This window comes from Hermetia illucens, chromosome 2 (assembly GCF_905115235.1).
Source record: "Hermetia illucens chromosome 2, iHerIll2.2.curated.20191125, whole genome shotgun sequence".
NCBI classification, from domain to species: domain Eukaryota; kingdom Metazoa; phylum Arthropoda; class Insecta; order Diptera; family Stratiomyidae; genus Hermetia; species Hermetia illucens.
Window position 1 is genome coordinate 25,509,051 of NC_051850.1, and position 24,675 is coordinate 25,533,725.

Sequence of the window (24,675 nt, forward strand, 5' to 3'; positions counted from 1 at the left end):
TTTATATGAAGTAGACTATCGAGCCGAACCAGAAACGTTTGCCAAATTGCCATCTTTGTTAAACTTGCCCCCCATAAAATTCAGGCAATGAGAACGAGAACATCTTTTTTGGATTACTGATATTATACCTCCTTTGGTAGGACCAAAGGCATTCCATTTCTACATCTGAATTTTTCCGGGAATTTTCAAGAGCTGTAGGCGTGTGGTAAAATCTTTCTTGATGAAGTGCAATTGAGAACCTGAATCGATTGAAAGAGTTGTCATGCTCATCGCTGATGGTGATAATTCTGGTTGAAAGAAGGACTATTCGACTGCGGGAGCGGCAGATATTTGTTGACAGGGCAATATTCGATGGAGTTTCACTAGCTGTAGTTACGACGTTGTCCCAATATTTAGAACTGTTTGACGATGATTCACCTTGTGGCGCATTGTTGCACTTTGCCTTCAATTCCGAATGGAGGAGGGTGTTGTGTTTCAAGTGACACTTTGAATTATTCCTTAACTCGCAAGCTTTAAGTGTTTGTCCATGACGTAGGCACTTTATATACAGTTCCGTCCTGGACGCAAATGTGCCCTGATGATTGCGGTATTCTTCATGTTGATGTTCTGATGCGTTATAAGCTTACTAAGAAGCTCGTCCATGAGTAAGCACTTGTTCTCTTACGGCTCGCTGGTGACCTTCCAAGCTGCTGCATAGTTGGCATCAGAAGAGACGAGGGATTCTTTCTGCTTGCCCAGTTACACTGGTTTTCAAATACCACAAGCTGTGGCAATCAGCAGCGTTTCATCTGTGGACTAACTCAGCCAGCTGGTGGAGAAATTGGCATCACTTCCTGTAATTCCCATCGAATTTAGGCAATTCTAAGCTCGGTAGTTTCACTATTGGATTTGTCTTATTGGGTGATGTATTTGCCTCATCTATGATGGAACTGGTGTTTTACGGCATGAATTGTCCTGTCAACTGATGGCGTGGTGACCTGGTGAGGTCTTGGGACTGCTCAGCAGTAATATATCTGAATCATTTCCTGCTAACCAGAGGCTGCAGTGTAATTCCTCCAGCTGTTCCGAATATCGTTCTGCTGCCTTCACTTTATGTTGTATATAGAAATGTCTCCAATTGAGATGCTGTATTTGGTGTCTCCAGAAGCCTTATCAACGACCTGATAAATGCCACCAATGTTTGTCGATAGCTACGGCTCATCTGGTCCGTACGCTGCAAGGTTGATTCGTCGATAAGTTACGTCTCGATACGGTAGGTTGCACTCGATCTTCGGGTTCCTTCGAGCCGGAGTTTCCTGCATCTGAGGATTGCAAAATATTAATTTACACTTGCAATCCGCCCCTTAGAAATATTGATGATCCATCTTTGCTCCATACTTATTTCTGATGATAGTGTCAGTTGTCTCAAAGTCGTTCTACAACTTCACGAGTGGTGTTAGTGCTTTAGGTCCTCTGGACTCCTTCCTGTAGTTGGTACAACCCACTGTTTCTCAGCTAATTCATCGAGTGAGATAATGATCGCTGGCGCGGTACTTCTCTAAGACCATGATGAACTCTATCGTAAAAAACCCCTTAAAATGGAAAAATATACAGTTTCATGGGAGCAACCAGGTTCACGGAAAAGGCATCAGGACCCAAAAAAAATTCAACCCCTTGTTTCATACTGAGAAAGATAGTACTATGTATCTGGACTAAAATGGTCGAGGAGGTTACCGACCAGTAAGAAAAAAGTTGGTGAACAGTTAAAGTTGAAAAATTAATATAAACATCACTATCAGAATTTAAATAATGAAAAGGTAAAAAGCAACAAGGCTCCTGAAATTCCTGAGTTATAGACCCCTAATTGTGTTTTTCAATCAATTTATTTCACAAGCTTGGATCATTCACAATTTAGGCAGAAGCCTTCTTCTTCTTCCAGAGACCATCATATCCCCAGGCTGGAGCGGCGTATGCATGTCCAAAGCCACCAATGGCTGGAGCACCGATTCCATGTCCATAGGCAGCAACGGCTGGAGCAGCATATCCATGTCCATAGGCAGCAACCGCTGGAGCAGCATAACCATGTCCGTAGGCAGCTACAGTTGGGGCGGCATATCCGTGTCCGTAGGCGGCAATTGGAGCAGCGGTGACAGCTGGAGCAATAGCTCCACCATAGCCGAAGCCTCCGACTGGAGAAACATAACCGGCTGAAGCAGCACCAATCAAAGCGAGAGCCAAGACAACGAATTTCTATAAGAAACAATGAGAAACAGTCAATGACGACCCTTCGTTCTAAATCCAAGATTTCATACCATTTTTGGGGTTGGTGGTATTCTGGATGGATGATTCCTGAATGATGCCTTCTGCACCACGGATTTGTCTTTTATACAATTTCAATTTTTAGTATTATTGCAGTTTGATTAAATTAGAAACGGGTTCGAATTTTTATTAATGCAATCATTAGCTAAAAGTAATTCGATTGCTTCCTTTGATTGTGTCTTATTCCCAGATAAAAAATATACTACCAAAAAAGTAATATTGAAATAGTTCCATTAAATAAAATCTAATCCAAAAAAGTCTTCATCCATAATCCGAGGACAAGAATAGATTCATTTGTGTAAAAAGTTTCTAATTACCATAGAGGTTTGCTGGGGTGCAAGCATAGCAACGATTGAGGTGAGAGTTAGGTATCTACCTGGGTGACGCGAAAAAGATTCACCAACGTGCAATCTCAAGGTTTCACATTATTGATCACTTTCTAACAAGTGCCATGATCATTCCTGATGAAAAAACTGGAAAATGATCTTTAGGACTGGTTTGTCTAATTCATACTTGTTCTTACTGACACACGTGATCCTTTGATATTTGCTTTGGGGTGAAACGTTAGTTGATATGAGATAAATTATGATCCAAATAAAAATAGATAAATCCAAGTTTTTGATTTTTATAGGCAGCTCAAATACTTGATGAATTTCTGAGCGCATTTCAGAGGAATTCAACCTTGCACTTTCTGGTCTATGCATATACGTCCTTATCAATTCGTTTGAAGTAGATTTGAAGTGACGTAACAGAATACGTTATGACGGGTTGATTATAATGCGAATTTGTATTCCTTCGGGTAATTTACTAACACAAAGAAAACAAACATTTTCCCTGTACTATATGCTGAGAGAGGGAAACGAATTGCCAAACAGCCCAGTCAGATTGCTGTTTTGTTTGAGGTGATTTCTAACGATTCCAAATTGCAGATGGAATAGTGCCACTTCTGTGAGAAATTGGATACTGCCGCCAGGATACAACTGTTTGAGGAAAGTATCGGTAGCTATCAATATTTTCCAGAACCACACGGTTCTGCGGTTTGTGAGAAACAAAACGTAGGAGAACAGCATAAACGATTTCAATATTATTCACAAAAGAGGACTGTTTTTAAGGTTTTGTATGCATAACAAAACCTTATTAAAATCGGTTCAATGTCTGTATGTATAATATATCTGTCTGTCTGTCTGTCTTTTTTTTTCCCCGATGGAAGGTGGAAAGCTTCAAAAGCTACACTAAAACCGCCTCTTTCTCCTTCCACTCTCCCCGCGGGACTCCCATTTGGTATTACGTCGCGGGGCTGGATCAGAATTTATTCTGCGCTCATGTTAATATTCGTATTCCTCTCGCGTTCATTCTTTTCTTTTTCTTTCCAGCCTTAGCTTTTTTCCGATGGCTGTAATCACTTTTTCGACTTCGGTCCATATCCCCTTGGCTTTCACCATAAGTTCCATGATATTTTCGGGTGTAAAGTGCTCCCCGGTTGTAGCTTCTAATGTAGCCCTTTCTGCTGGGGCAATGAAAAAAGACGTGTTCTGCGTCCTCTGCAATATTTGGGCACTTTGGGCAATATGCCGAATCATCTACCCCAAATCGATACAGATTTGCTCGATAGCCTCCGTGTCCGCTCAAGAATTGAGTTAGGTCGAAACCTACTTCGCCGTGGGGTCGCTCGAACCATTTCCGGATATCCCATATGATTTTGTGAGTGCAGCGGCCTTTTTATGACTCGTCCCACTTTTCTTGCTATTCCGCGACAGTTTCAGTTCGTGCGAACTGTCACCGACGGGCAGGAGATTCTCCGGTCAGGTACGTTCGGTTGTAAAGTCGTTGTATTTCTTTTGTCAGAATCTCAATCGGGACCATCCCTGATATCACGCAAGCTGCTTCATTAGATATTGCTCTGCAAGCGCAAAATGTTCGGAATACACTTATGCGATACGCAGCTCCAATCTTTCTCTTATTTGCTATATTTTCCAGTGCATCTGCCCATACTGGGACTGCATACAGTAGGATCGAGCTGACCACCCTTGAAATAAGCAGTCGACGGTTCAGCCTTGGGCTGCCTATATTAGGTAGCATTCTCGCAACCAGCGCTCCGATGTTATATGCTTTGGTTGCTGCACACAATCTGAAATTCAACCTCTGGTCAATCATTACACCTAAGTACTTAAGTGCAGGCTTGCAATGAATTGTTTGCGTTCCGACTTTGATCTTCATGGAAGTGCACTTTCTCCGCTTGGTAATAAGTACTACTTCCGTCTTATGCTCTGCGAGCTGTAGACCAGCATTCTCTAACCAGGATTTAATCTCATAGACTGCTTCATTTGTATAAAGCTCGACTTCTTCGAGAAGGCGTGCAACAACCGTCACACCAATATCGTCTGCAAAACCAATGGAGGCCACACCAGTAGGAAGGTCTAACGTCAATACCCCGTTATACATAATAATCCACAAGAGTGGCCTTAGGACAGACCCTTGTGGAACTCCGCATGTCGTTTGATATAATTTCCTTCCTTCATCTGATTCGCAGGACAGAATCCTATCGATCACGAAGTCGGCAACGATATGCACCAGGTACTTCGCCACGCCTAAGTTGATTAGGGACTCAAGTATCTTGCCCCATCTAGCGGAATTGAAGGAATTCTTTATATCAAGTGTAATCATTGCACAATATTTGCCCTCATCAAGTGCGGTCTTAGCTGTGTTAGCTACTAGGACAAGTCCATTCGTTGTAGACTTCCCTTTTCGAAATCCGAACTGATTTTCGGAGAGATCGCCATCCTTTTCAGCAATTCGAATTAATCGGTTATAGATTGTTCGTTCGAATAGTTTGCCAGTATTATTTAGAAGGCATATCGGCCTGTAGGACGAAGCTTCACCCAAACGTTTGTTTGGCTTGGGGACTAGAATTAATTTCTGCTTCTTCCATTGTGTAGGAAATGCTCCTTCTTTGAACGTGGTGAACGTCTCGGCAAAGATATTTGGAGCTATTTTGGTGTGTAATTTGGTAATTCAAGCCCTATTGTTCAAAAGATAATAGAATTTAACCAAAGAGGTCAACATTTAAGGCGAGGTCAACATTTGAGGGTGAGGTCAACATTTAAGGGCGACGTTTTCAGCTCCCCTCGGACAACATCTTGTCGTAGGATAGGGAAGACCTTTGGTAGTTTACTAATACACTAAGGATGGTGCTCAGAGGTAGCGGAATGGAAGACGGGGCGGCAACCCTGTCAGCCAAACCAAAACCAAGTGGCCGAGGAGAACCTCCATAGTGGTGGCACCGGGAGACGCTGTACTCACTTTGGTTTGCCGGTCGTGATGCAGTGGGCGAATGCTCCACAGGCCTAATTAGGGCGATCAGACCCGAGTCTGCACGGGGGCTCATTTGAAGTGGTAATTGGCCACGAAACCTTACCAAGGGTATACTGGTACCATGGGAACCAGGAAAGCTCCTGCACTCTCATACTTCGGGTGAACTCCCGTTGTATGTGGGTACAGCTCGGTTATTTGTGGCTGTAGGCTTCCTAGTGGGAGTTACACTGGGGTTGTTGTTATGCTCAAGCGAGAAGAGACCTTCGGACCTCGGCGTGGTGTTGCGTTTCAACACGGGTGCCGTACTCCTTAGTTCGGTAGAGATTTAGGTATGTCTTACTAAGCCATGCACTTGGTATAGAGTGGTACCGTTGTTGCTTGTCTCAGCGGGGCTCTGATTGTGGCCACAAAATCAACCGTGTTTTAAGAAGACGGTGGGATTAAGTCGCAAGACAGGTGCTCATGTAAAACCCTCAAGGACTTAACTACACTAAGGGTCTCCAAAAACACATGAAAATAGAAGCAAAGGATTGTAACTCTCCAAGTGGTAAGAAGCGGCTTTGAGGAACCAGGTCGTGGCCGAAGCATAGATTTTGAAGGCACCACCAGATTCATGTTCTCCTAAAAAAAAACCGGTGGTAGAAAAGCTCCCCACTTTAGTGGGAACCCTGCATCCGGTGTCTGCGGTGCGGTCAGCCAGAAAGGATACCACAACAACTTCTTTAATGAGAAGAACTGGAAACCTTACTTTGGCCAGCCTGTCGATGGCACTGTTGCTAAACCCTTCAAAAAGACGGGAGAGGAAGGTGGTAAGGTGCGCTCCCACGTTCCTGAGGCACAGAAGAAATGAAATGATTGACCTAACAATCTGCACTTCAAAGTTGTTAGAATTAATTAGAGGCTGGCAAGTGGTAGATGATGTTTCGCTCTCATACCATCAACAGTTAAAATCTAGTCTGATTATTGCAGGCAAATAGCCTTTATGACAAAGACGGAATCCTAGGAAAACAGATTGGACAAAGTTCAATGAATTTCTTGGCGACAAAGTGGAGTTCCCTTGGCGACTAGGAACTCCTTTGGCGATACAAGATCAATTGGAAACTCTGAATCGCACACTTTTAGAGTTTCCCGATGCCAACGTGGTAAAACGATTCCATGGTGGAACCGAGAATTGCAAAGACTCACGAAATCAACGGGACGGCTTCCAAATCGTGCTTGCAAAAGCAATAACAATGAAGACAATTTAGGCTTCCGTATGAACACAAGAAGCTCGTAAATCGTTCGAAACAGCACACCTTTAGAGTATACTGTGAGGAACTGGAAGGGTAAGTGTAGACTTTCAGACTGTGTAGAGTTCTCAAGAAGGATGAGCCGACCATGTTGGAACTGTTTAGGAAAACGGATAGCACTTTCACGAACTCCAGAGCTAAGCCTATATAGACTCTTTTGGAAGTACACCATCTGGAAGAACAGGTCTCAGAAGTGGGAAGAAGAGAATTGGCGGTTTCTGCAAAACTTTCAATATGAAGGTGTTACAAGGTGAATTGGGACATTGCAAGACCGGTTGTTACTAATAAAAAGGGGAGAGCAGCTATACTATCATTTGAACACTTCAAAGCAGCTGGCATGGATGGCATCTACCGAGCCATGCAAAAGGATGGTAAGAACACTTAGAGTAACTTCTGAGAAATATTTTTCAAGGCAATTCTGAAAGCGAGTACACGATGGAAGTGTTCGTGAACATTGGAAGGGCGTTTGACTGTGCGCCCTTCCAAAAGCCCTGTAATGCTATCAGAGAGCATGATGTTGATGAAACTTTAAGTAAGTGGATCCATGCTATGCTAACGCAGAGATTGCTGTATGCTGAAGTGGGTGTTGATCGCTACCTAACACTGAAAGCGACGAAAGGTTGCCTTCATGGAAGTGTGCTATCGCCACTTCTGTGACGTATGCTGATCGACTCACGACCATGCGAACTTCAAAATCTGCCAATTGACGCTCAAGCTTATATAAATTACGTGGCTGTGCTAGTTGTTGGTTGAGACCTCTGAAAACTGTGCAGAAATACACAATGCGTCGTTGATTTGATTGACAGTTGGTGCCTCAGATATGAACTTTTAGTAAATCCAAATTAAACCACAATGATATGATTTACAAAAAGGAGGAAACTAAATGGTCTTTGCCTTCAAGAGATGAGAGGTACATCTCTGCAGCTCTCCGCAGAAGTGAAATTTCTTGGAGTTATTCTAGACAAGAAGCTCCTTTGGTGCAAACATGTAGAGATAAAGATGAAACGAGGTATCGCAACGTATTGGCTCTGCAAATGGACCTCTGCCTTGACATGGGGTTTATGCCCCAGGTAGTAATGTAAATGTACGTTTCTATCGTTGGATGATGTTCACTTATGCATTCGTAGTGTTTTCGGTTAAGGTGAAACGAAAGAGTTTTCGCAGTAAGCTAGCTGCACCGTAAAGAACTATGTGTGTGAGTATCACCGGCCATGAGCACGACATCCGGGGCAGCTTTGAATGAGTTACTCAATTGACAGTCATTGGAATTTTTTATTCAAAGCATTGCAATGACAGCAAGTCATAGACTAATTCAATTCAATCCATAGGGAAACAATGGACGTGAGGGGCAAAGAGATTGGCTAATGCTATTGTCAGAAACTGGAAACAAACTTCCCATAATGAAAGATAACTGAGCCTTAATGCTGCTAAACACACGAAACTTTCCCTGTCGGAGCAGCAAGGCTTGTAGAAGTGTTGTGGGCATTCTAACCCATGTTTTACTAGCCGGCATTTATTCAGAATAGGAATTACCCAAGATGGTACGTGTCCATCCTGTAATGAGGAAGCGAAATCCATGGAACATTTTCTATGTGAGTGCCGCGCCTATGACACAGCGGGTATCAACACATCCCTTACCGGAAATCCTGCGCTACATAAATGAATTCTAGATATTCCGTTAGACGGGGAATCGAGTATCACCATCATCAGCGGCGCAACAACCGGTATCCGGTCTTGGCCTGTCTTAATAAGGAATTCCAGACATCCCTGTTTTGCGCCGAGGTCCACCAATTCGATATACCTAAAAACTGCCTGGCGTCCTGACCTACGCAATCGCTCCAACTCAGGCAGGGTCTGCGTTGTCTTCTTTTTCTACCATAGATATTGCCCTTATACACTCTCCGGACTGGATCATCCTCATCTATACGGATTAAATGACCCGTCTCCCGAAACTTGTTGAGCCGGATTTTATCCACAATTAGACGGTCGTGGTATTGCTCATAGATTTCGTCGTTATGTAGGCTATAGAATCATCCATCCTCATGTAGGGGACCAAAAATTCATCTGACGATTTTTCTCTCGCACGCGGCCAAGACTTCGAAATTTTGCTTGCCAAGAACCTAAGCCTACGAGGAATATACAGAGGCTGGCAAGATCATTGTCTTGTACAGTAAGAGCTTTGACCCTGTGGTAAGACGCTTTTAGCGGAATAGTTTTTGTAAGCTCAGATAGGCTCTGTTGGCAGCCAACAACTGTGCGCGGATTTCATCGTTATAGCTGTTATCGGTCGTGATTTTCGACCCTAGATAGGAAAAATTATCAACGGTCTGAAAGTTGTAGTCTCCTATTTTTATTGCTTTCGTTTGACCAGTGCGATTCGATATCATTCGTTCTTTAGTTTTTGGTGTTCACGTTGCCATCATGTATTTCGTCTTGCCTTCATTAATGTGCAGCCCAAGATTTCGCCCAATCACCGCCTGCTCGATCCGGATGAAGGCAGTTTATACGTCTCGGGTCGTTCTTCCCATGATGTTGATATCGTCAGCGTAGACCAGTAGTTCGATAGACTTCAAGAGAATGGCGTCTCTCGCATTTACGTCTATATCGCGAATCACTTTCTCCAGGGCCAGATTGAAAAGGACGCATGATTGGGTATTCCCTTGTTTTAGACTGTTGTTGATGTTGAATGCTCTCAAGGGTGATCCTGCTACTTTCATCTGGCGTCGCACATTGGTCATTGTCAGCCTAGGCATTCTTATTAATTTCGTCGGGATACCAAATTCACTCATGGCCGTGCACAGTTTAAGCCTGGGTATGCTGCCATAGGCAGTGTTAAAGTCGATGAAAAGACGGTGCAATTGTTCTCTACATTCCAACAGTTTTTCCATCGCTTGCCGTAGAGAGAAAATCTGATCTATTGCTGATTTGCCTAGAGTAAAGCCTCTTTGGTATGGGCTAATGAGGTGCTGGCCGTATGGGGCTATCCGACCTAGCAACATAGTACAGAATATCTTATAGATGGTACTCAGCAACGTAACACATCAATATTTGCTTCACTGCGCGATATCTCCCTTTTTATGTATGGGACCGATAATGTCTCTTTGCCAATCGTCAGACATTGATTCGCTGTTCCACGCATTGAGTACAAGTTGATGAACCACTTAGTGTAATTGGTCGCCTCCATATTTAACCAATTCAGCTGTACTTCTATCGGCTCCTTTCGACTTACAGTTTTTAAGCTGGTGGATTGCATGGACTGATTCTTCCATACTTGTTGGTGGAAGCATTTTTCTCTCATCTACAGTTGGCGGACTTCCAATTCGTCGATATTTTGGTTGTTGAGCAGTTCATCAAAATACTTAACCCATCGATCCAATATACCTATTTCGTCGGAAATCAAATCTCCCTCTTTGTCTCGGCAGAATGAGCATCGAGGTGTATAAGGCTTCATCCTGCTGACTTGTTGGTCAAACTTAGGCGCCTGGTGCAGTTGCTCCCTGTACCTTTCGAGTTCACAAACCTGTTGCTTCTCTGAGGCTTCCTTTTTCCGTCTGTGAAGTCACTTCTCCGCTCGACGGAGTTCGTGATAATTCTCCGCACATGCCCGAGTTCTTTGAGAATGCTACATTACTCGGTATGCAACATTCTTCCGCTCCGTTAGGTTACATTCATCGTCAAACCAGGCGTGCCGACTCCTTTTGCGGCTAGGGCCAAGTATCGTTGTGGCCGTATCAATGATAACGTTCTTCAAGTGGTTGTGAAGATCATTTATTGATGCTTCGTCTCCAGGATCTCTGTTCACTGCGGTTATCGCGGCATCCATTTCCCTCTTATAGGTGTTGCGGAGGACTGCGCTGGGGATGACTTCCTTTTTATCCCTCTACTGATTGTCAGAAGGGATTCTGGGTGGTGCTGTTATTGGAGTCCGGAGCACTATGCCAAAGAAATAGTGATCCGAGCCTATATTTGCCCCCCTATATGTGCCGACATTTATCAAGACTGAGAGGTGGCGGCGTTCAATCAGCGCGCGGTCAATTTGGTTAAAAGTGTAGACGTCTGGAGAGACCATGTATGCTTGGGGACCGCTTCCCTCCCAAGCCAGGTGCTTATAGCAACCAATTTGTGCGATACAGCAAACTGGATAATCCGCAGTCCGTTATTATTGGTATCTCTATGTAAGCTACTGGAGACGACGTATCGCCTGAATATGGGCTCCGTCCCTATTTGGCTGTTAAAATCTCCAAGTATGATTTTGATATCGTACTTGGGACAGGCTTCAAAGGTCCACTAAACTGCGTCGCAGAAGGTATCCTTCTCGGACTCTGCAGTCTGACCCTGTACGGGCGTGAACGTTAATGAGGCCTCAATTTCTAGATTTGCCCCTCAAACGCAGAGAGTATAGCCTTTCGCTAATATTTTCAAAGCCGATAACAGCAGGTTTCATTTTTTGGATAACTAAGAAACCTGCTCCGAGCATATGATGTAGTGGCTTTTCTTCAGGAAACCAGTCCCGGTCCATCGCATTTCCTGCAACGCTGTTACATCAGCTCTATATTGCGACAGGGTATCGGCTAGCTGCTTGGCAGCTCCACCTCTGTACAAAGAGCGTACATTCCATGTAAAAATGTGCAAATCGTTATTCCGTTGTCGTTGTCGGGAGCGTCGTTGTAAAGCCCATCCTGTCTGAGGCTCCTTCTATGGTTTCATTGTCAGCTCTACCCAACCCCCAACCTGGAGGATCAGTTGGCACAAATTGTCCGATTTTTAGGCGCGAATCAAGTATAATAGACCACTAGGGTCTGAGTGCTCAGAGGCTTTGCCTCTCTTCCACCTCAAACAAAGCATTGAATGGCTCAGCGGCAGGTCAAACACATTTCTTTGACTTACATTCGCTTTCTGTGAAGATTGGCATGTAGTAGTTAAATTGTGTTATAAAAAGGTTTACGACGATTTTATGACGGTAATGGGTACATATTTACCTTCTACCAAGTCTTCATAGTAGGTCGCTAGCACCGCCACAAAAGTCAAAGATGGTATGAATTCTTCAGAATTAGAGATATCGTAACATTGCTTAAGAAATCGGAGGAAAAAAGTAGCAGAAGCCTAGACGCGCTAATATTTAACGAACGTTTGACTATGACAAACATAGTACAAAGAACTACACCCATTTTTAAGGTTTTGTGTAAAACCAAACCTTACTAAAATCGGTTCAATGTCTTTCTGTCTGTCTGTCTGTATGCCCGTCACACGCATTTTTCTCGGAGACTGTAGCAGCGATTCACACCGAATTTGTTGAAAAGGTGGGAACTGTAAACGATCACACGTACAGTGAGTTACATTCTTCTACATTGAATTTAAGAGGGCTCCATACAGGAAAAAGGGGGTATAAATTTTTTTTCACCGAATATAGTCACGCAGGGTATCAAATGAAAGGTCTCAGTTAGTGCTTGTCGAAGCCGGGCTAAGCTTCGACATTAGTTGAAAAGATGGGGAGTGCGGGGGGTCGAAATTGATCATTTCGTTAACGTACGCATTCTCAGAAAGCCAACCGAAAAATCTGAAAGAACTAAGAGCCTACCACTGTTCAAATAAAGTTAATGATAATGATAATTTTTAGTAATTGATTGTAAACCCCCCTTAAGTTCATCTTAGAATCACTAAATTGTTCAGCAATATAGGCTACAGTATAGAACAAAATCGCACTACTAACAAAGTTACAATAGGTCAAATTTGCCATTTCTGTTCAGATTCAAGACTTTGAATGTCAATATCACACGAAAGTGGATATGAAAACGAATACACAAAACCTTTCATACCTGAAGCATCCAGTTTCCTGTTTCCCGACATGTTTAAATTAGTTTCTAAGGAATTAATTTGACATTTGCCGACTATAGACTTTACTGGTAAGTCGGCCATCTCTTTGAACCAATCGAGAGCTATTACCAACTTAGTTCCTAGATTATTTATATCTTTCTAGTGAAATGACACATATGTACTCAAAACTACGGATTTGTTGATTTCTACTTATTTTATTACATCGGCCAGGTCCATTACAATTTAAGCAGCAGCCTTCTTCTTCCAGAGACCACCATATCCCCAGGCTGGAGCGGCATATCCGGCAGCGATTCCGTGTCCATAAGCAGCTACAGCTGGAGCACTGTAGGCAGCAACTGGGGCAGCATGATAGGCGCTAACAACTGGGGCAGCAGTTACAGCTGGAGCATGGTAGGCACTAGCGATTGGGGTAACGGCGGCATGTCCCCATCCAGCGGCAGCAAGTGGAGCAACAGTGGCACCATGTCCCCATGCACTATAACCGAGTCCTCCCAAAGGAGCGACGTAACCGGCTGAAGCAGCGCCGATGAGAGCGAGAGCCAAGACAACGAATTTCTATAATTAGACAACAGGGCACCGGTTAAAAATGGTACTTTCTTTTATCCTGGGTTTTCTTACCATTTTGGGGTTGGTGGTATTCTGGGAAGACGATTCCTGAATGATACATTTCGGTGCGACACCTTCTCTTTTATACACTTTTGATTTCAATGGTTGATTGCACTATCATGTGTAGATTAAACAGGTTTTCAGCCTTATAAATGTGTGAATTGAAAACGGACTAAATATTTAATTAGTTGCATAAAAAATTAGATGTGATTGCGTAGATATTCTTCAATGGAGACGAATTATCTGCAATAAAATACTCGTCGAGATTAATTTGTAGCAACGAAAAAAGTTGATGTCACCTTCGTTCCTAAGCATTAATTCAACTTTTTTCTCGATAAAGGAAATTGAGTGATTCAGATTATATCTTTTGGTAAATGGCCTAAAAAGCTAAGGACCTGTTTCGAAAGTAAAATTTTAAATATAAAATAATATTGCAGAATGGTAGGTATGAAGAGCGCATTCAGTTCAAGTTTCAATATAACAGAATTTTTAAGAAGTGTTTGAGTAATATGATGAACAAGGGTAGTCCAACACTTTTTCTTCCAGAAATACACAGTACAAACAGCTTTCCGTTTCCGATTGCGTAGCAACTATTTTATTGTAGACAATCAGTCTCCATTGAAGAACATCTTACCAATCAGATCTAATTTTTTTTTATGCACCTAATTATACATTTAGTCCGTTTTTAATAATTTATAAGGCTGCAAACCTGTTTAATCCATAGTGCAAATGTGACCTTCCATTTTAAGTCATTGAAACCGAAAGAGTATAAAAGTGAAGGTTTCGCACCGAAATGTATCATTCAGGAATTGTCTTCCCAGAATACCATCAACCTCAAAATGGTAAGAAAACCCAGGATAAAAGAAAGGACCATTTCTAACTAGTGTCCTGTTGTTTCATTACAGAAATTCGTTGTCTTGGCTCTCGCTCTCATCGGTGCTGCTTCAGCCGGTTACGTCGCTCCTTTGGGAGGACTCGGTTATAGTGCATGGGGACATGGTGCCACTGTTGCTCCACTTGCTGCCGCTGGATGGGGACATGCCGCCGTTACCCCAATCGCTAGTGCCTACCATGCTCCAGCTGTAACTGCTGCCCCAGTTGTTAGCGCCTATCATGCTGCCCCAGTTGCTGCCTACAGTGCTCCAGCTGTAGCTGCTTATGGACACGGAATCGCTGCCGGATATGCCGCTCCAGCCTGGGGATATGGTGGTCTCTGGAAGAAGAAGGCTGCTGCTTAAATTTTGGTTGACCTGATCCATGAAATAAAATAAGTATAAATCAAAAAATTTGTAGTTGTGAGTACCTATGTGTCATTTCGTTCCAAAGTTTAATTAATTTAAACCCTAAACTGGTACGAGATTTCCATTGGCTCAGCCACGCGGCCGGTCTCAGTAAAGCCTAAAGTCGGTAAACGCCAGAGGTTTACAAATCCGTTTACAAAGTAGGTTCTGCTCTTTTTAGGTATATCTGTCATAGTCATTATTCTTTAAATATTCATTTGTGTAGCTTTCTCCAACCATCATTTTCCCATACCTTAGGCAATGCTATGATATCTCTAATTATGAAGGAAAGTTGATCTGAAAAGATGCAGAGAGATTCATAGGCTCCATAATTTTATTGTGAAAGTAAAACTGAAAATACCCATGTTTGTGAAGGATGGATTCTCTTTTCCACGAGTGCGACTATGCTCTGAGAGTGAGAACTATTTCCTCACAAGTGACAATTTTCTGATTCACTTTTCGAAAGTATGTACCTATAAACCTGCTACTTAGAGAACGTCTCCTTACTTCAGACCCGGAAAGAAGCACGGACTGAACCGAACTAATGAGTAAATGATGCGTACTGGATAAAGGGCCCCTGACATTGGTCGTCAGCCGATAAATTGCAAAATTCTAGTTGTAGCCTTGTATGTGGTATACCGAAATTGCTCAAAAAATCATCTTTGCGTCTTTCATAATACCGATGTGTTTCATCGCCGGCTTCGTTAAGATTATGATTTCATCAATCTGTTAGCGAGGGCTGTGGGAATCCTCGCCTTGAGCAGGACGATTACTTCGGTTTTCTTTCGAGCTAGGGCAAATTTATTCCAAAGACTAAAGAAAAAGAAGAAAATTCATCTGCTCACTAGACATATACGGCCAAATGCGATTTATCAGCCATCTCGAATCGTACCAAACTATCGTTCCAAAGGTTCGGACCAAGGATAAATTCCTGAGCTGCCCCCGATATGACTTCCAGTCCAGGCTGTCTTTCCCGGATCTTACAGAGTTTGGTGCAGCCCTTTAAATAGTTCCTCAATATCCGCATAAAGGTAGTCCGGAATAGGAAAAAGTCTTGACTGGAGCCTGTTCCAACTCTTTTATAGAAAAAAGTGGACAGTCTACGGCGCGCAGGGAATAGTGTTCTTACAAAGCGGTCCATCTGCTCCACCTTAAGTAAACAGGGTTTGCACAGCCCCCTCCCCCCTGTTCCAAGAGTTCCGACAAATCTCCCAGTGTTGACCTTCGCAACGTTCCAAACACAGGAAAAACGCTAGGGTGGCGCACACAGAAAGTTTGCGCCAATCATTTCGAAGGCAATGTGTTGATGGTCGCTTGCGAGTTTTTCGGAACTCGCCACCCGTCCGCCTGCGACACCAGTGATTCCGACGCGAAGGTTTACGCCTGCAATGCTTCCCTCGCAGTGTTTAAAACTACCAGTCCTGTCCTCATGTCATTTCGAGAATTCGTTTCCCTCTGGACTCTGGATGAGGTATGCTCCATTTAAGTGCCCTGACATTGAAGTAGCTGTTTCCAGTTCTGTTCTGAAGACCAGACACCGCTTTGAGCTCACAGTGTACGCAACATTCTCATCAGACACTCCACCGTCCCTGCATAGGACCCAGCTTTAACTTTTGTTGCAGGTGTTTCCTTTATGGCCTGCCTGACCGCATTTGTGGCATGTTGCCCTTCTGTCAGGTCCCCGATAGATTGCAGACGTATGCCCATAATCCAAAAATCTGTAACATTTGGTTGGGACGGCCCCAATTCGCTCCTACGCACTACCCAACCAATTCCCGCGGTTTAAAAGCTTCCTCTCGTATAGCTCCGCAACTTCTACCATAGCAAGTTTTTGGTTCCTGGAGTTCGCAGAAGATACCAATCCGGAAGTTTGTTACCTTTGGTCATTCCCGTTTCATGGTCTTTTCTACATCCTTTTTTTCTGTGCGGCAATCAAGGTTTCGGACTTCCAGAAAGCACATGGGTTCCAGGTTTTTTCTCCCAGAAGCTCCTTGACTGCTTCACAGAACATACCTTTATTTGTTGTCCTCGGGTCTAATTCGACTAGGAGTCGACCACTCTTCGTTTTTCGAATGGAAGAAATTTGTGCTCTGCTATTTTCGGGGTTGACGTTATAACGGATTTCACTGAGGACTTCCTCAAAATTCTTGTCTTCCGTCGGCTTAATAAGCAGAGCTGGTCGATCTATTCCTCCTTCTTCTCCCCACCTTTTTTCTGGTGCTCCATATTTCGTGTCCGCCATAATTTTAAGCAGAGGGTTTTCTGAGGATGCGGTATGTTGCTGTCTCCTGTCTCTTTTCGTCTTCTTCTTTTGAACTTTGGAAAGTACCTGAATGAAGTATCCTTCAGATGCCCCCTCCTCCTTTTGTTTGTTCGCTCTGCGACGAGTCTGTCTGTCTGGAATCCGTTAGGCGCAAGCAGTGTTCTCATCGGGAGACGCAGTTGCTTCAGCTTCCCGCGGATTTTGTCTTGCTTTACATGTCCGCCTATAATACGAAATTCTGTCCAGGAGCTTCTCCAGTTCTCCAGCTCTTTTTTCGCCTCTGCTAAAGCTTTCTGGAGGAATGTCGCAGATCGCATGCGCTTCACAACTGCCGCACATTTCTTAATAGGTCTTTTCTCCTCTACTTTCACCAGAGTAGTCGAAACCATCTGGCTAGTTTCAGCAGTTTCCATTGTGTCACTTTCCGCAACTATAGCACTACGTGGTGTCTGGGATGATGTCTCCGTTGCAGGTGCCGCATCACTTTACGAGCCTTCTTCTCCGTTTGCGCATCCCGATGTCTCATCGGGTATTTCACCCCTTGCTGGGTCCTTCATTGAGCGCTCAGGGGGAGTGACGCATTTTCGTGCTACGTATAGACGCAGCCAGCTCACTCTCCATTCCCACTGTCTCCTCTTTCATATTGTTTGTATTCGCCATTTGAGTTTTTTTATCAGCGCATCATACACAAGAGGTGCAAGGGGTATATCCCCAGGGACAAAGCTCTTACCCCAGTGTCCTGAGGCCTGACCTAAGGTTAGCTGATCCCGGGACTCATGGACGGATCGCTCGCTTAGGGCAACGCGGTTTACTGACTCCGATTCAATACGCACTACTTGACTAGGGTCCCGTTAATACACGCTACAACTACCTCCTAGGAAGAACTAGGCTCACATCACCCCATCGACGACGCCAAGGAGTCGTCGGCGGCTCCGGGGACTCCCGGTGTATCCCGACGTGCGTCGATCATTAACAGTACGCTCAGCACCGAGATATTTTCTCGAGGTTACTACCTAGGACGCAGGTATTGTGTCAGGTAATGGGCTACAGCTACTTGCTTGGGGACGCCACTCCCCGAGGTGCCCGGAAGGGATTTGAAAACCGGTAGCGATGTTTGACGAGCTGTAGCCTAAGAAGATAGGAACCATGGCAAAACCGGTCAACCACACATACATGCAATTGTTCATGATTCACTGAAATGTACTTCGCGGCGTGACCAGCAATAGACCCGGCCTCTGCCACTTCCACCATCTGATACGTCGCCCACGGGTAATTGGCCTGTGCGGTGACCAAGATCTTTGTTTGAAAATATGTCAGACCACATGATGAAATCGGCGAAGGGCAGGTGAAGTGAAGATCTAAACTCGGCGCACTGTACCAATATAATGCGTAGAGTGCTGATGTGGTCGATGCAGGTGGATCCATAGCGGAAACCATCCTGCTCTGTGTCGATTAACCTAACAAGGTTGCATGATTATTTTAGCTATGATATGAAAATCTTCATTTTAGTGGTAGAGAGTTGACTTGTTAGTTGAGCATTGATAAAGTGGCCGGTAATGGAAATTTAACCAACATTTTGAGTATGAGATGCGTCACTGCAAAATTGGCTCCAAAAATGCTCAAATTTTTGCAAAAAGAGCACCGGTAAAAGGTCGCTTATGCTGTTCCGTGGACCAGACTTCCTGAAGCATCCCATTATAGGAGATAAGACCTAGGTGAGTTTTTCTCTTTCTCTTTTTCCCTTTCCCAAACTGAAATTGAAAGTCCGTGGACCTCGTTTTGAGTCAATTGAAGACATCAAAAAGAATTCGCAGAGTGAATTGAAGGCCATACCATCTTCGGCTTATGCAAGCAAGACCAAATAAATTTTGACAAATTAATTTAAATTGGTGTGTTAGGTATAGTTCGATAATCTTGAACAATGAAGATCGAACTCTCGCGATTCACTGTGCATTAAATTATTTCCTTTTAAGCTTTTGTTGACAACAAACCTTATTAAAATTGGTTTAGTGTCTGTCTGCCTTTGCATCAGTGTGCCTGTCTGTCTTCAGAAACGGTTACTACCATTGATACGAAATTTGGTGCATAGAGCTACGTGTGATATCAAATGAAAGGTCTCAATTAGTATATTTCAAAGCAGTTATTAGTTTTGACATCGACTACAAAGGGAAGTAGTAGTAGGGGTTTGGAGAAGTTCAATTATTTCAAGGACCCATTCAGGCAAACCAAAAAGTCTTGGTGGCCCATAAGGATGGTATCTGGGCCTCAAAATACTCCTCTTTGCAAAATTTGCTTCAATAAAATTAACAACGGCGCCACAACCGGTATCCGGTATAGGTCTGCCTTAATAAGGGACTCCAGATATCCCGGTTTTGCGCCGAGGACCACCAATTCGATATACCTAAAAGCTGTCTGCGGTCCTGGCCTACGGCACCCCTTCATCTGAAGCTGTTCCTGCCTCGCTTTCCTTTTCTTTTTATACTATAGATATTGCTGGATACGGATACGGATTAAGTGACCCGCCAACCGCAACATACTGACCCGGAATTTGTCCAAAACCAGACGGCCATGATATCGTTCAAAGTTTCGTGGCTATATAGTTTGCGAAATCGTCAAATCGTTCTTTTCCAACAACAGATGGTTCTGATACCTGCCGTTCATTTGGTTTCCAAATTTGCTTTGAGAAGATATACTGTGTCGTTATCGCCAAAAGAGAAGATTGGTCAACAAATAACCGCGAGCCTTTTAAGATTACAGACTTAATAATTTTCACTCAGAAGTGTTTTCAGAAACTGCGATTGTGGAGGTAACCCTACCATTGCCATTTTATTGGCAGCATAGGAATTTTTCGACAAAAGTCGTGGGATTATACCATTTGGATCCGCTCTGAGAGTTGGGTAGCGTCATCAGCACTAAATAGCAACAATAAATCAAACCGGTTGTTGTGGTGGCAACTCAGTTGTTGCTCAAATTTTAACCGACTGAACGGCCTGATGTTGGGGTCAGAGAACTCTAGTATTGATCGCTGTTAATGAGGAAGCTGACAGACTGGCTCGCTAAGAGTCTGGAACCACAATGTCATCCACTGCCAAGTCTACTCGAACGGGTGAATTGTAAGGATTCACGCAGCCGAATGGAGAAATTTGAACTTTTTTAACAGACGAAAATCCTTGGGGGTGCCTTAGAGTGTTATTTGTCTTGTGGTCCTTGAGGAGGTGGGATATGAAAACCTTGCTCCTAAATCTACCACATGGAAAAATTGGGGTAGTGGTCTCGGCTATATGCATTCTGAGTGGAAGGTGAGATGGTCCTATACTTCATATGCAACTGACCCACCTCTTCATATCTCAGAACAAGATACGACGACTAGGTTTCCTCAACGAAGATTCGGAAAAGTCAGTGAGCGTAGCAGGCAGGAAACCATTGAACGGGGGTTCTCCAGGGATATTACAATGATTCTTCTTGGAACCCCCTCCCAAGGTTACACTAAACTAACTTCTTAAATAGAACTCTTTTGAACTAAGTGCACTTTACATACACTTCTGCAATATTGTTCCACATTTAAGTTAATTTTTTCAAAATATCTCCTTCGATATTTAGGTGATTTACTAAACGAGATGATCTAGATCAATCAACTCTCATTGTGCAGCAAAAAAGTGAATTCACGCTCGAAATGAAGGTGATATCAACTTTTTTTCGTTGTTAGAAATCTATCTTCACTTCCGATTGCGTAACAACTATTTTATTGCAGAAAATTCGTCTCCATTCAAGAATATTTTTGCAATCAGATCTAATTTTTTATGCAACTAATTAAATATTTAGTCCGTTTTCAATTCACACATTTATAAGGCTGAAAACCTGTTTAATTATACATGATAGTGCAATCAATCACGCAAACCGAAAACGTATAAAAGAGAAGGTTTCTCACCGAAATGTATCATTCAGGAATCGTTTTCCCAGAATACCACCAACCCCAAAATGGTAAGAAAGCCCGGGATGAAGGAAAGGATAATTTCTAACTAGTGTCCTGTTTTTTTTAATACAGAAATTCATTGTCTTGGCTCTCGCTTTCATCGGTGCTGCTTCAGCCGGTTACGTCGCTCCTTTGGGAGGACTCGGTTATAGTGCTTGGGGACATGGTGCCACTGTTGCTCCACTTGCTGCCGCTGGATGGGGACATGCCGCCGTTACCCCAATCGCTGGTGCCTACCATGCTCCAGCTGTAACTGCTGCCCCAGTTGTTAGCGCCTATCATGCTGCCCCAGTTGCTGCCTACAGTGCTCCAGCTGTAGCTGCTTATGGACACGGAATCGCTGCCGGATATGCCGCTCCAGCCTGGGGATATGGTGGTCTCTGGAAGAAGAAGGCTGCTGCTTAAATTGTGATTGACCTGACCAATGAAATAAAATAAGTAGAAATCAACAAATCCGTAGTTATGAGTACCTATGTGTCATTTCGTTTCAAAGTTTAATTAATTTAAACCCTAAAGTGGTACGAGCTTTCCATTGATTCAACGAGCTGGTCGGCCTACAAACCAATTTAAAAAGTAGGTGAAGTTCTTTTTACCCATATTTGTCATAGTCGCTATTTTTCAAATATTCGCGCTTCTAGCCTTCTTCAGCCTTTATTCTCCGCTTTCTTATCTAATTATGAAAGAAAGTTTACTTGAAAATATGGAGCAGAATTCATTGCTTCCTGAACTTTATTGTGACAATGCTAAAGACCTCCTGCTATTTACACAAGTAGCAACCAGCACTGGCCAATGAAGAAACTAAAGGTTTTACCTTGAAAACACCCAAACTGACATTTGTCACAGAGTAAGCACCTATACGACAAAAGTTAAAACGGAAACCAGAACGTAGACGTTTCCGGTATGAAAGGTCCAATGAACGTAAATATTGCTGGATCCAAAAGGTTAACCTAAGTAACATGCTCTTCTTTTGAGGTACAGAAGAAACTACAGTATCCCTCCTGTCCACCGTATCACCCCTACTTGCGAATCTTTTTTTTCAAAAATCTGCTCAAACTGCATCTTCCTCCTTCGAATGCGGCTATCGAGTTTTTTGGCTCCGCACAAGCGGTCGGTACACCGTACCATCTAACACTACAAGTAAATTAGATTTGGAGAAGGAAGTAGTTCAACGAGTTAGGATCCTACCAAGAACACTAATCATAAAGAGGAAGAATGCTGGCCGACGAAGCCAGTTTCTACGCTTCAACCGGGGCGACTGCATGAGTACTCCAGTATTAAAACATAGATACAGTGTTCAATGATGTCAAACAATATCAATCCAGATAAAACATGAAGATGAGGGAGACTAGCTTGAAAGCCATAGAAAAAAACTACATGAAGAAGTTGTCGCCAAAAACGGCTTTTCTCTCAAACATTCGTAATATATGGTATGTGGAGATATTGAAGAAAGGCGAAATTGGTCCTGATTTAAAAAAACTTGGGAGAAAATAGAAACCGTGATGGTAACATATTGGTCACGGGTTCGATTGGTGGTGCACCATAAGTCAGCCTGTGAATGTCTTTATGAAGGCAATGATTAACATTGGATGCATTCTATACCTCCCATCCCCTATTGTTACTGCCTGAATTCAAGGATATTCTTGACAACCAGGTTTTCTGGGGCTAGAAATCTGCAAATTTTAAAATAATGTTGCTACCAAATTGTCAAAAACTCATCGGTTAGGGATTGGGGTCACGCCAAATATCTTTGGCCTTAGAAAACAGACTGGGGGCCCTCAGAATGCTCGTTTTCTCCAACTCGACCGGAAACTCCAAAAATATAAGCTGGACATTCTCGGCCTAACCCAAGTAAAATGATGAGACTCTGGAGAGTCCTCCTCTCCTTCTTGCACCCCAATAGCAAAGTGGCTTTGTACTCTGGAAAGCCGAGTGGTACCAGACGCGAAACTGGTGTCGGGTTCTTTCTTGCGGCCATTGCAAGGTGCGCTCTCTTCACCTGGGAGTCGTTAATGATCTCGAAAAGATCGTCACGTGATAGTCGCTTACGTTGCGTATTGTTGTGTTACATTCGGTACTTCACTCAGGGCTGCGACCCCCAAAATTCAACATCGACCATGGTCGAATGATAAATACACTGAGTAATCAGCCTGATAATATTGATGAGCATTGGGCTACCATAAAAAATGCTCTTTTCTATGCAGGTCCTCGGCCACGTCCCGAAGGAGCGTCACAATGTCTGGCTGGCTGCAGAATCGTGGAAGCGGATCGATGAACGGAAGGGTTTGAAAGTTCTGTTCACCGAGTGATAGTGAGCGTGCTATTGGACTGATCAGGGATGCAGAAGATACCCCAGAATGCAATGATTTCAGAAGTTTATACCGCATCACGAAAGAACTGGCAAATCTTTCGATGGTCCTGTGAAGAACGTCAGTGTTCGACCACACATCCACGATAACAAGGAATTGAAGAGGTAGAAAGAACACTTTACCATGTTTCTCAGCCGTATCACATCTGGTGAAGCTCCCCTGAAATGACTAGTCACCCTGGCATGCGGGGACGGTCATCAATGCACTCAAACGGAGTGCATTGCTGCACCGGAAGTTACTGCAGCGCTGATACTTCTACTCCTCCATGGGAATCCGAGACCTTCTCCAGCGAGTAAGAAAAGAGATAGTAGCTAAAATAATCCTGGAATCTATCAAAAAACATCTCAAAAACTTGATGGACAGATACTATGCTGGTTTCCGCTCCAGATCCGCCGGCATTCACCATATCAACACTCTACGGATCATTAGTGTGCCGAGTTTAGATTTGCGCTTCATCTGGACTTCATCGATTTCAAGAAAGCTGAATCCTGAGTGTATCTGGCGTGTTTTGTGCAGGCGTGTGCACAAACCTCACGTGCTTAATCAAGGTAAAAACTTAGACCAAAGCGGAGTCCGTCGAGGTTCCATCTTGTGCCCATATTATTTATTTTTGTTATCAGTGAGCATGAAGAATGTATCCAGAGCATCGAAGGTGTCGAAGAGTTTGTTTATCTAGGAAGCGCGGTTTTGCTTGCGCTGCTTACGAAGTGCGCTACGGTCTTCACATCAAAATCAAGTTGATAATGTAATGTGCTAATATTCTTTCTGTGTTGCTGTGGGGGATTAGCACATGGAAAGTGACCTCCATTGTAACTCAAAAGCTCCAAGCCTTGGTCAACATTTGTCTACGACGTACCATTTTTAAGATTTTTAACAAAACAAAACCTTATTAAAATCGGTTTACTGTCTGTCGGTCTGTCTGTCTATCGCGCGCATTTTTCTCGGAGACGGTTGTTAAGATTCAAACCAAATTTGCTGGAAAAGTGGGAACTGTGGACGCTCACGCGTACAGTGAGTTGCATAATTCCACATCCCATACATGCAAAACGGGGGTATAAATTTGTTTTTTATCAAATATTGTGATGTGAGATACCAAATGAAAGGTCTCGAACAGTACTTTCCGAAGCCAGTCATGACATTTGCCGGAAAGTTGGTGAGTTTGCGGCATCTAAAGTGATAATTTCTTTAACGAACGTATTCTATGCAACTCAAAAATCTGGAAAAAATCAAAAGGCTGCGACTATATGGTGTCTAGGCTCCGAAATACCCTTCATACCGATACCAGTTCTAATAAAGTTAATTGTAGTATATTACTTTAATTTTTAGTAATTGTTTGAGAAACCCCCTGAAATTTTGTCACAATATAGTGTAAAACACAGAGCACTATATTGTCAATGAGGGTCACTAGGCAAATCTGACAATCCGCGGGCGCTTTTCTGAAGTGGCCGCCGGA

General features: G+C 43.4%; 4 protein-coding genes across 4 annotated transcripts; 2 read left to right on the plus strand and 2 right to left on the minus strand.

The window, feature by feature from the left end:
• Positions 1-1,843: 1,843 nt before the first annotated feature.
• On the minus strand, positions 1,844-2,445 carry LOC119649259 (cuticle protein 21.3-like). Its single transcript, XM_038051345.1, has 2 exons — positions 2,292-2,445; positions 1,844-2,229 (listed from the first exon to the last, which is right to left on the minus strand). The coding sequence occupies exons 1-2, from the start codon at positions 2,292-2,294 to the stop codon at positions 1,891-1,893; spliced, it is 342 nt and encodes a 113-aa protein (XP_037907273.1). The 5' UTR covers positions 2,295-2,445; the 3' UTR covers positions 1,844-1,890.
• A 10,463-nt stretch (positions 2,446-12,908) lies between these two features.
• LOC119649233 (cuticle protein 16.5-like) lies at positions 12,909-13,426 on the minus strand. Its single transcript, XM_038051295.1, has 2 exons — positions 13,353-13,426; positions 12,909-13,289 (listed from the first exon to the last, which is right to left on the minus strand). The coding sequence occupies exons 1-2, from the start codon at positions 13,353-13,355 to the stop codon at positions 12,957-12,959; spliced, it is 336 nt and encodes a 111-aa protein (XP_037907223.1). The 5' UTR covers positions 13,356-13,426; the 3' UTR covers positions 12,909-12,956.
• Positions 13,427-14,126: 700 nt separating this feature from the next.
• LOC119649286 (cuticle protein 16.5-like) lies at positions 14,127-14,626 on the plus strand. The gene is made up of 2 exons (XM_038051379.1): positions 14,127-14,182; positions 14,246-14,626. Exons 1-2 carry the CDS (start codon positions 14,180-14,182, stop codon positions 14,576-14,578), a joined length of 336 nt encoding a protein of 111 aa, XP_037907307.1. The 5' UTR covers positions 14,127-14,179; the 3' UTR covers positions 14,579-14,626.
• Positions 14,627-20,792: 6,166 nt separating this feature from the next.
• LOC119649253 (cuticle protein 12.5-like) lies at positions 20,793-21,309 on the plus strand. The gene is made up of 2 exons (XM_038051320.1): positions 20,793-20,864; positions 20,929-21,309. Exons 1-2 carry the CDS (start codon positions 20,862-20,864, stop codon positions 21,259-21,261), a joined length of 336 nt encoding a protein of 111 aa, XP_037907248.1. The 5' UTR covers positions 20,793-20,861; the 3' UTR covers positions 21,262-21,309.
• Positions 21,310-24,675: the final 3,366 nt, after the last annotated feature.